At 44.4% G+C, this 12,090-nt stretch overlaps 1 protein-coding gene across 2 annotated transcripts in view; it reads right to left on the reverse strand.

Moving 5' to 3' along the window:
* The window catches only part of scarb1 (scavenger receptor class B, member 1), a 177,698-nt gene that overhangs the window by 32,294 nt on the left and 133,314 nt on the right, over nucleotides 1-12,090 (reverse strand). For both annotated transcript variants that reach the window (XM_068006246.1, XM_068006245.1), the window contains exons 9-10: nucleotides 1,300-1,373; nucleotides 653-704 (exon numbers count right to left, since the gene is read on the reverse strand). In XM_068006246.1, coding sequence (XP_067862347.1) covers nucleotides 653-704; nucleotides 1,300-1,373 — 126 coding nt within the window. The remainder of the gene's footprint in view (nucleotides 1-652; nucleotides 705-1,299; nucleotides 1,374-12,090) is intronic.

A 12,090-nucleotide genomic window follows, 5' to 3' on the forward strand; every position in this document is an offset into this window, starting at 1 on the left:
AGTTATCGCCAGTGAAGACCAGCAGTGACAGTTATCGCCAGTGAAGTCCAGCAGTGACAGTTATCGCCAGTGAAGACCAGCAGTGACAGTTATCGCCAGTGAAGTCCAGCAGTGACAGTTATCGCCAGTGAAGACCAGCAGTGACAGTTATCGCCGGTGAAGACCCGCAGAGACAGTTATCGCCGGTGAAGACCCGCAGAGACAGTTATCGCCAGTGAAGACCCGCAGAGAGTTATCGCCAGTGAAGACCAGCAGTGACAGTTATCGCCAGTGAAGACCAGCAGTGACAGTTATCGCCAGTGAAGACCAGCAGTGACAGTTATCGCCAGTGAAGACCAGCAGTGACAGTTATCGCCAGTGAAGACCAGCAGTGACAGTTATCGCCAGTGAAGACCAGCAGAGACAGTTATCGCCAGTGAAGACCCGCAGAGACAGTTATCGCCAGTGAAGACCCGCAGAGACAGTTATCGCCAGTGAAGACCCGCAGAGACAGTTATTGCCAGTGAAGAACTGAAGTAATTGCTTGCGCAGAATTCAGTGTGAAGAGCTTTGCACATTCTGTCTCCCATATATATGCTGTACAGAACCTGCTTTACCTTTGTTACTTTTTAAACTAAAAGCTTTTGAGATAATTTTCCAGGTTTCATCTTACCTCTTCAAACCAAAGTAACGGTAGCAGCACAGGCTGGATTTTTCCAGTCTCCCTTTAGAAATAAAATATAAATAATGTAGTTAAGAATACACAACTTACTCTGCCTCCTGCAATGCAACTGCACCTGGCTTGGGCATCCTGGACCACCAAGAGCCAGATGGTTCTGATAAGGTTTCAGGATGCTCTGAGGCAGTGATTTTGGAGGCAGGCCTTGAATTCTTCAGCCTCTCCCCGGCAAGTGTCCAGGAACCTGCTGCAGCCTAACCATCGAGCAAGGTAGACAATGAGGTGGGAAAGCAGGAAGGCGGGAGGTTGGAGGTCAGGGGTCGGGGGCACCTCGCCTCATTAGGCCTGCACAGGCCTCAGATGCAGGTCAAGCTCCTCCTCCTCCCCCAGAATTCCCCAGACCATCCAGATTTCTGTCCCTTTTTTTTGACTGTTTCACGGGGAAAAGGTGAAGAAAATCATCTGTTAAAAGTGGACACTTATTTAGCAGCCTGGCTGAGAATAGAAGAAATTGATTCTCGTTAAAGGTGGTGCTTAAAGTTCTAATGTCAGATTGCATTGGGACTTTAACCCGTAGTCTCTGAGAATTCACTGTCATTACTTGACTGGCCAGAAAACTTTCAGCTATTAGCGATACTCACGTAATTCCTTGCACTGCTTTCACAAACAAGTTTAGTTGCAATTTGATGGAGACATTCAAAGGGATTCCAGTTAACTGAAATGAGTAAATAGAACAAATTTTAAACTGCTAAATATTTTGTATCTGTCTGCACAGTAGAAGACACAAAAAACATACTGGTAATCGTGGGGAACCAAGGGTCTGACGAGAGGGAGGAACTTAAAGTAATTAAGATTAGTAAATAAAAAGTACTGGAGAAATTAATGGGACTAAAAGCCAACAAATCCCCTGGACCTGATAGCCTACATCCTAGGGTTTTAAAAGAGGTCGCTGCATAGTGGATGCATTGGTTGTGATCTTCCAGAATTTCCTAGATTCTAGAACGGTCCCAGTGGATTGGAAGGTAGTAAATGATACCAAGAAGGGAGGGAGAAAACAGGGAACCATAGGCCAGTTAGCCTGACATCAGTAGTAGGGGAAATACCAGAATCTATTATTATGGACATAGTAATGGGACACATAGAAAAATATGATTAGGCAGAGTCAACTCGGGTTTATGAAAGGGAAATTGTGTTTGTCAAATCTATTAGTTTTTTGAGGATGTAACTAGCAGAGTAGATAAGGGGGAACCAGTGGATGTAGTATATTTGGATTTTCAAAAGGCATTCGATAAGGTGCCACACAAGATTAGGGCTCATAGGAATGTGGGTAATATATTAGCATGGATTGAGGATTGCTTAACGGACAGAAAACAGAGTGGAAATAGGTTATTTTCGGGTTACAGAATCAGAGTGGTTATAGCACAGAAGGAGGCCATTCGCCCCATCGAGCCCTTGCTGGCTCTTTGTAAGAGCAATCCAGTTAGTCCCATTCCCCTGCTCTTTCTCCGTAGCCCTGCAAATATTTTCCTTCCAAGTATTAGCCAATTCCTTTTTCAAAGCCACAACTGAATCTACTTCCACCACCCTTTCAGGTAGCGCTTTCCAGACCATAACTATTGGTTATGACTCATGTCGCCTTTGATTCTGTTGCCAATCACCTTAAATCTGTGCTCTGTGGTTCGCGACCCTTCCGCCAATAGGAAAAGTTTCTCTTTATGTACTTTATCTAAACCCCTCAAGATTTTGAATACTTCTATCAAATCTTCTAACTTTCTCTGCTCTAAGGAGAACAACCCCAGCTTCTCCAGTCTATCCATGTAACTGAAGTCCTTCATCCCTAGAATCATTCTAGTAAATCTTTACTGCACCCTCTCTAAAGGCCTTCACATCCTTTCTAAAGTACAATGCCAAGAATTGGACACAATACTCCAGTTGTGGCCGAACCAGTGTTTTATAAAGGTTCAACATAACTTCCGTACTTTTGTACTCTATGCCTCTTTTTATAAATTGTAAACAATTTTACAACACCAAGTTATAGTCCAGCAATTTTATTTTAAATTCACAAGCTTTCGGAGATTTTCTCCTTCCTCAGGCAAAAGGAAGGAGAAAATCTCCGAAAGCTTGTGAATTTAAAATAAAATTGCTGGACTATAACTTGGTGTTGTAAAATTGTTTACAATTATCAACCCCAGTCCATCACCGGCATCTCCACATCTTTTTATAAAGCCCAGGATCCAGCATGCTTTTTTAACCGCTTTCTCAACCTGCCCTGCCACCTGCAGAGACTTGTGCACGTATACCCCCAGGTTTCCCTGTTCCTGCACCCCCTTTAGAATTGTACCATTTACGTTATATTGCCTCTCCTCATTCTTCCTGCCAAAATGTTAAATTTCATGTGCCGTGTGTCAGCCTATTCCACCAGCCTGTCTGTGTCCTCTTGGGTTGGCAGGTTGTAACTAGCGAGGTGCTGCAAGGATCAGTGCTTGGGCTCAGCCGTTTACAATCCATATTAATGACTTAGATGAAGGGACCGAGTGTAATGTATCCAAGTTTGCTGACAATACAAAGCTAGGTGGGAAAGTGAGTGGTGAGGAGGATGCAAAGAGGCTACAAATGGATATAGACAGGTTAAGTGAGTGGGCGAGAAGGGGGCAGATGGAGAATAATTTGGGGAAATGTGAAATTATCCATTTTGGTAGGAAGAATAGAAAAGCAGAATATTTTTTAAAATGTTGAGAGGCTAAGAAATGCTGCTAGTCAGAGGGATTTGGGTGTCCTTGTACACGAATCACAAAAAGTTAACATGCAAATACAGCAAGCAATTAGGAAGTCAAATGGCATGTTAGCCTTTATTGCAAGGGGGTTTGAGTATAAGAGTAACAAGGTTTTGCTGCAATTATATAGAGCTCTGGTGAGATCACGCCTGTACTGTGTACAGTTTTGGTCTCCTTACCTAAGGAAGGATATACTTGCCTTTGAAGGGGTGCAACAAAGGTTCACTAGATTGATTCCTGGGACGAGAGGGTTGTCCTATGAGGAGAGATTGAGTAGAATGGGCCTATACTCTCTGGAGTTTAGAAGAATGAGAAGTGATCTCACTGTAGAGGATACGAATAACATGCCAGAAATAATTGTGAATCAAGAGGTGAAAGGGAGGGAGGAACTGAAAACATTTACAATCACCAGGGAAAAGGTTTTGAAAAAAATATTAGAACTAAAAGCGGCCAAGTCCCCAGGTCCTGACGGACTTCATCCTAGGGTCTTAAAAGAAGTGGCTGCAAAGATAGTAGATGCATTGGTATTAATTTACCAAAATTCCCTAGATTCTGGAAGGGTCCCATCAGATTGGAAAATAGCGAATGTAACTCCTCTATTCAAGAAAGGATGGAGACAGAAAGCAGGAAACTACAGGCCAGTTAGCTTAACGTCTGTCATAGGAAAAATGCTAGAATCTATTATTAAGAAGGTTGCAGCAGGGCACTTAGAAAATTTCAATGCAGAAAATAATCAAGAAGGCAAATGGAATGTTGGCCTTTATATAGAATCATAGAAGTTTACAACATGGAAACAGGCCCTTCGGCCCAACATGTCCATGTCGCCCAGTTTATACCACTAAGCTAGTCCCAATTGCCTGCACTTGGCCCATATCCCTCTATACCCATCTTACCCATGTAACTGTCCAAATGCTTTTTAAAAGACAAAATTGTACCCGCCTCCAATACTGCCTCTGGCAGCTCGTTCCAGACACTCACCACCCTTTGAGTGAAAAAATTGCCCCTCTGGACCCTTTTGTATCTCTCCCCTCTCACCTTAAATCTATGCCCCCTCGTTATAGACTCCCCTACCTTTGGGAAAAGATTTTGACTATCGACCTTATCTAGGCCCCTCATTATTTTATAGACTTCTATAAGATCACCCCTTAACCTCCTACTCTCCAGGGAAAAAAGTCCCAGTCTATCTAACCTCTCCCTATAAGTCAAACCATCAAGTCCCGGCAGCATCCTAGTAAATCTTTTCTGCACTCTTTCTAGTTTATTAATATCCTTTCTATAATAGGGTGACCAGAACTGTACACAGTATTCCAAGTGTGGCCTAACTAATGTCTTGTACAACTTCAACAAGACATCCCAACTCCTGTATTCAATGTTCTGACCAATGAAACCAAGCAAGCTGAATGCCTTCTTCACCACCCTATCCACCTGTGACTCCACTTTCAAGGAGCTATGAACCTGTACTCCCAGATCTCTTTGTTCTATAACTCTCCCCAACGCCCTACCATTAACGGAGTAGATCCTGGCCCGATTCGATCTCCCAAAATGCATCACCTCACATTTATCTAAATTAAACTCCATCTGCCATTCATCGGCCCACTGGCCCAATTTATCAAGATCCCGTTGCAATCCTAGATAACCTTCTTCACTGTCCACGATGCCACCAATCTTGGTGTCATCTGCAAACTTACTAACCATGCCTCCTAAATTCTCATCCAAATCATTAATATAAATAACAAATAACAGCGGACCCAGCACCGATCCCTGAGGCACACCGCTGGTCACATGCCTCCAATTTGAAAAACAACCCTCTACACCCACCCTCTGTCTTCTGTCGTCAAGCCAATGTTGTATCCAATTGGCTACCTCACCTTGGATCCCGTGAGATTTAACCTTATGTAACAACCTACCATGCGGTACCTTGTCAAAGGCTTTGCTAAAGTCCATGTAGACCACGTCTACTGCACAGCCCTCATCTATCTTCTTGGTTACCCCTTCAAAAAACTCAATCAAATTTGTGAGACATGATTTTCCTCTCACAAAACCATGCTGACTGTTCCTAATTAGTCCCTGCCTCTCCAAATGCCCGTAGATCCTGTCTCTCAGAATACCCTCTAACAACTTACCCACTACAGATGTCAGGCTCACCGGTCTGTAGTTCCCAGGCTTTTCCCTGCCGCCCTTCTTAAACAAAGGCACAACATTTGCTACCCTCCAATCTTCAGGCACCTCACCTGTAGCGGTGGATGATTCAAATATCTCTGCTAGGGGACCCGCAATTTCCTCCCTAACCTCCCATAACGTCCTGGGATACATTTCATCAGGTCCCGAAGATTTATCTACCTTGATGCGCGTTAAGACTTCCAGCACCTCCCTCTCTGTAACATGTACACTCCTCAAAACATCACTATTTATTACCCCAAGTTCCCTAGAGGACGAGAGTACAAGGGGGCAGAAGTTATGCTGCAGCTATACAAAACCCTGGTTAGACCGCACCTGGAGTACTGTGAGCAGTTCTGGGCACCGCACCTTCGGAAGGACATATTGGCCTTGGAGGGAGTGCAGCGTAGGTTTACTAGAATGATACCTGGACTTCAAGAGTTAAGTTACGAGGAGAGATTACACAAATTGGGGTTGTATTCTCTGGAGTTTCGAAGGTTAAGGGGTGATCTGATCGAAGTATATAAGATATTAAGGGGAACAGATAGGGTGGATAGAGAGAAACTATTTCCGCTGGTTGGGGATTTTAGGAGTAGGGGGCACAGTCTAAAAATTAAAGCCAGACCTTTCAGGAGTGAGGTTAGAAAATATTTCTACACACAAAGGGTTGTAGAAGTTTGGAACTCTCTTCCGCAAACGGCAATTGATACTAGCTCAATTGCTAAATTTAAATCGGAGATAGATAGCTTTTTGGCAACCAAAGGTATTAAGGGATATGGGCCAAAGGCAGGTATATGGAGTTAGATCACAGATCAGCCATGATCTTATCAAATGGCGGAGCAGGCACGAGGGGCTGAATGGCCTACTCCTGTTCCTATGTTCCAATCAGGCAGAGTCAACATGGCTTTGTGAAAGGGAAATAGTGTTTGACGAATTTATTAGAGTTCTTTGAGGAAGTATCAAGCAATGTGGATAAAGGGGATCCTGTGGATGTGGTGTACCTGGATTTCCAGAAGGCTTTTGACAAGGTGCCACATCAAAGGCTACTACACAAAATAAGAGCTCATGGTGTAGGGGGTAACATATTAGCATGGATAAAGGATTGGTTAGCTAACAGGAAACAGAGAGTAGGCATAAATGGGTTATTTTCAGGTTGGCAAGATGTAACGAGTGGAGTGCCACAGAGATCAGTGCTGGGGCCTCAACTATTTACAATCTATATCAATGACTTGGATGAAGGGACCGAATGTATGGTTGCTAAATTTGCTGATGACACAAAGGTAGGTAGGAAAGTAAGTTGTAAAGAGGACATAAGGATATAGATAGGTTGTGAGTGAGCAAAAATTTGGCAGATGGAGTATAATGTGGGAAAATGTGAACTTGTCCACTTTGGCAGGAGGAATAGAAAAGCAGTATATTATTTAAATGGAGAGAGATTGCAGAACTCTGAGGTACAGAGGGATCTGGGTGTCTTAGTACCTGAATCACAAAAAGTTAGTATGCAGGTACAGCAAGTGATTAGGAAGGCAAATGGAATGTTGTCATTTATTGCAACGGGAATGGAATATAAAAGTAGAGATGTTTTGCTCCAGTTGTACAGGGCATTGGTGAGGCCACATCCAGAATATTGTGTGCCGTTTTGGTCTCCTTATTTAAAAAAGAACATAATTGCTTTGAAGGCGGTTCAGAGAAGGTTCACTCGACTGATTCCTGGGATGAGGGGGTTATCTTATGAGGAAAGGTTGGACAAGTTGGTCCTGTATACACTGGAGTTTAGATGAGAGGTGATCTTATTGAACATAGAAGATCCTTTTTTTAAAATTATTCGTTCATGGGATGTGGGCGTCGCTGGCGAGGCCAGCATTTATTGCCCATCCCTAATTGCCCTTGAGAAGGTGGTGGTGAGCCGCCTTCTTGAACCGCTGCAGTCCGTGTGGTGAAGGTTCTCCCACAGTGCTGTTAGGAAGGGAGTTCCAGGATTTTGACCCAGCGACGATGAAGGAACGGCGATATATTTCCAAGTCGGGATGGTGTGTGACTTGGAGGGGAACGTGCAGGTGGTGTTGTTCCCATGTGCCTGCTGCTCTTGTCCTTCTAGGTGGTAGAGGTCGCGGGTTTGGGAGGTGCTGTCGAAGAAGCCTTGGCGAGTTGCTGCAGTGCATCCTGTGGATGGTACACACTGCAGCCACAGTGCGCCGGTGGTGAAGGGAGTGAATGTTTAGGGTGGTGGATGGGGTGCCAATCAAGCGGGCTGCTTTGTCCTGGATGGTGTTGAGCTTCTCCAGTGTTGTTGGAGCTGCACTCATCCAGGCAAGTGGAGAGTATTCCATCACACTCCTGACTTGTGCCTTGTAGATGGTGGAAAGGCTTTGGGGAGTCAAGAGGTGAGTCACCTGCTGCAGAATACCCAGCCTCTGACCTACTCTCATAGCCATAGTATTTATGTGGCTGGTCCAGTTAAGTTTCTGGTCAATGGTGACCCCCAGGATGTTGATGGTGGGGGATTCGGCGATGGTAATGCCGTTGAATGTCATGGGGAGGTGGTTAGACTCTCTCTTGTTGGAGATGGTCATTGCCTGGCACTTATCTGGTGTGAATGTCACTTGCCACTTATCAGCCCAAGCCTGGATGTTGTCCAGGTCTTGCTGCATGCGGGCACGGACTGCTTCATTATCTGAGGGGTTGCGAATGGAATTGAACACTGTGTAATCATCAGCAAACATCCCCATTTCTGACCATATGATGGAGGGAAGGTCATTGATGAAGCAGCTGAAGATGGTTGGGCCTAGGACACTGCCCTGAGGAACTCCTGCAGCAATGTCCTGGGGCTGGGATAATTGGCCTCCAACAACCACTACCATCTTCCTTTGTGCGAGGTATGACTCCAGCCACTGGAGAGCTTTCGCCCTGATTCCCATTGACTTCAATTTTACCATGGCTCCTTGGTGCCACACTCGGTCAAATGCTGCCTTGATGTCAAGGGCAGTCACTCTCACCTCACCTCTGGAATTCAGCTCTTTTGTCCATGTTTGGACCAAGGCTGTAATGAGGTCTGGAGCAGTGTGGTCCTGGCGGAACCCAAACTGAGCATCAGTGAGCAGGTTATTGGTGAGTAAGTGCCGCTTGATAGCACTGTCGACGACACCTTCCATCACTTTGCTGATGATTGAGAGTGGGCTGTTGGGGCGTTAACTGGCTGGATTGGATTTGACCTGCTTTTTGTGGACAGGACATACCTGGGCAATTTTCCACATTGTCGGGTAGATGCCAGTGTTGTAGCTGTACTGGAACAGTTTGTCTAAAGGTGCGGCTCGTTCTGGAGCACAAGACTTCAGCACTACAGCTGGGATGTTGTCGGGGCCCATAGCCTTTGCTGTATCCAGTGCACTCAGCCGTTTCTTGATATCACATGGATTGAACATAATTGGCTGAAGACTGGCTTCTGTGATGGTGGGGATATCGGAAGGAGGCCGAGATGGATCATCCACTCGGCACTTCTGGCTGAAGATGGTTGCAAACACTTCAGCCTTGTCTTTTGCACTCATGATTTAGTAATGATTTAGTAATGAGTAATGAACCAGGTTTAGTTAACAGCTTAACTGTGCATGAACATCTATCCAATAGCGATCATAACATGATCGAGTTTAATGTAGTGTTTGAAAGGGAAAAAAGTGAATCAGCTGCTAAGATTCTAGACTTGGGTAAGGCCGACTTCAATGGGATGAGACAGTAAACTGGGGAAATCTGTTAATGGGTAAAATGGCTGATCATCAGTCGGAAATGTTTAACGAAACATTTAACGTGATACAGAATCGGTTTAGACCCGAGGGGCAAGAACTCTACTTACCAAAAAATACAGCCATGGACAACTAAAGAGGTAAGGGACAGTATAAGACATAAGGAAAGGGCATACAAAAAGGCAAAAAATGGCACAGATCCTGGCGAATGGGAAAGATACAAAGATCAACAAAGGGTCACAAAACAAATGGTAAGAGCTACAAAAAGAGAGTATGAAAAGAAACTTGCAAGGGATATCAAAACCAATACGAAGAACTTTTATAGTTATATTAGGAAAAAGAGGGTGGTCAGGAGCAGTGTTGGCCCCTTAAAAACTGAAAGTGGGGATATTGTCATTGACAATGGGGAAATGGCGGACATGTTGAATAATTACTTTGCATCAGTATTTACAGTAGAAAAAGAGGATAGCATGCCGGAAATCCCAAGAAAACCAATATTGAATCGGGGACAGGGACTCGATAAAATTAACATAAGTAAAGCAACAGTAATGAAGAAAATAATAGCACTAAAGAGTGACAAATCCCCAGGACCAGATGGTTTCCATCCCAGGGTTTAAAGGAAGTAGGTGAGCACATTGCAGATGCCCTAACTATAATCTTTCAAAGTTCTCTAGATTCAGGAACTGTCCCTCTGGATTGGAAAATTGCACATGTCACTCCGCTTTTTAAGAAAGGAGAGAGAGGAAAACCGGGGAATTATAGACCAGTTAGCCTGACATCTGTTGTGGGGAAGTTGCTGGAGTCTATAATTAAGGATAGGGTGACTGAACACCTCGAGAATTTTCAGTTAATCAGAGAGAGAGCCAGCATAGATTTGTGAAAGGTAGGTCGTGCCTGACAAACCTGATTGAATTTTTTGAAGAGGTGACTGGAGTAGTGGACAGGGGAATGTCAATGGATGTTATTTATATGGACTTCCAGAAGGCATTTGATAAGGTCCCACATAAGAGACTGTTAGCTAAGTTAGAAGCCCATGGAATCGAGGGAAAAGTACGGACTTGGTTAGAAAATTGGCTGAGCGAAAGGCAACAGAGAGTAGGGATAATGGGAAGGTACTCACATTGGCAGGATGTGACCAGTGGAGTCCCGCAGGGATCTGTCTTGGGGCCTCAATTATTCACAATATTTATTAACGACTTAGATGAAGGCATAGAAAGTCTCATATCTAAGTTTGCCGATGACACAAAGATTGGTGGCATTGTAAACAGTGTAGATGGAAACATAAAATTACAAAGCGATATTGATAGATTAGGTGAATGGGCAAAACTGTGGCAAATGGAATTCAATGGAGACAAATGTGTGAGGTCATCCACTTTGGATCAAAAAAGGATAGAACAGGGTACTTTCTAAATGGTAAAGTTATAAACAGTGGATGTCCAAAGGGACTTAGGGGTTCAAGTACATAGATCATTGAAGTGTCATGAACAGGTGCAGAAAATAATCAATAAGGCTAATGGAATGCTGGCCTTTATATCTGGAGGATGAGAGTACAAGGGGGCAGAAGTTATGCTGCAGCTATACAAAACCCTGGTTAGACCGCACCTGGAGTACTGTGAGCAGTTCTGGGCACCGCACCTTTGGAAGGACATATTGGCCTTGGAGGGAGTGCAGCGTAGGTTTACTAGAATGATACCCGGACTTCAAGGATTAAGCTACGAGGAGAGATTACACAAATTGGGGTTGTATTCTCTAGAGTTTAGAAGGTTAAGGGGTGATCTGATCGAAGTTTAAGATATTAAGGGGAATGGATAGGGTGGATAGAGAGAAACTATTTCCGCTGGTTGGGGATTTTAGGAGTAGGGGGCACAGTCTAAAAATTAAAGCCAGACCTTTCAGGAGTGAGATTAGAAAACATTTCTACACACAAAGGGTGGTAGAAGTTTGGAACTCTCTTCCGCAAACGGCAATTGATACTAGCTCAATTGCTAAATTTAAATCTGAGATAGATAGCTTTTTGGCAACCAAAGGTATTAAGGAATATGGGCCAAAGGCAGGTATATGGAGTTAGATCACAGATCAGCCATGATTCTTATCAAATGGCGGAGCAGGCACGAGGGGCTGAATGGCCTACTCCTGTTCCTATGTGCTGGACTCTGCCATCATTGGAGGATGGGGATGTTTACAGAGCCTCCTCCTCCCGTTAGTTGTTTAATTATCCACCACCATTCACGACTGCATGTGATTCACGACTGGATGTGGCAGGACTGCAGAGCTTTGATCTGATCCGTTGGTTGTGGAATCGCTTAGCTCTGTCTATAGCATGTTGCTTCCACTGTTTAGCATGCATGTAGTCCTGAGCTGTTGCTTCACCAGGTTGGCACCTCATTTTTAGGTACACCTGGTGCTGCTCCTGGCTTGCTCTTCTACACTCCTCATTGAGCCAGGGTTGATCCCCTGGCTTGTTGGTAATGGTAGAGTGAGGAATATGCCGGGCCACGAGGTTACAGATTGTGCTGGAATACAATTCTGCTGCTTCTGATGGCCCACAGCGCCTCATGGATGCCCAGTTTTGAGCTACTAGATCTGTTCTGAATCTATCCCATTTCGCACGGTGATAGTGCTGAGAGGGGAGTAGAAGGGGTAGATGCTGAGAGGATGTTTCCCCTTGTGCGATAGACTAGAACTAGGGGCCACCGTTTAAAAATAAGGGGTCTCCCATTTAAGACGGAGATGAGGAGAAATTTTTTCTCTCAGAGGGTGGTGA

The sequence above is a fragment of the Heptranchias perlo genome, chromosome 25 (assembly GCF_035084215.1).
Source record: "Heptranchias perlo isolate sHepPer1 chromosome 25, sHepPer1.hap1, whole genome shotgun sequence".
NCBI lineage: Eukaryota > Metazoa > Chordata > Chondrichthyes > Hexanchiformes > Hexanchidae > Heptranchias > Heptranchias perlo.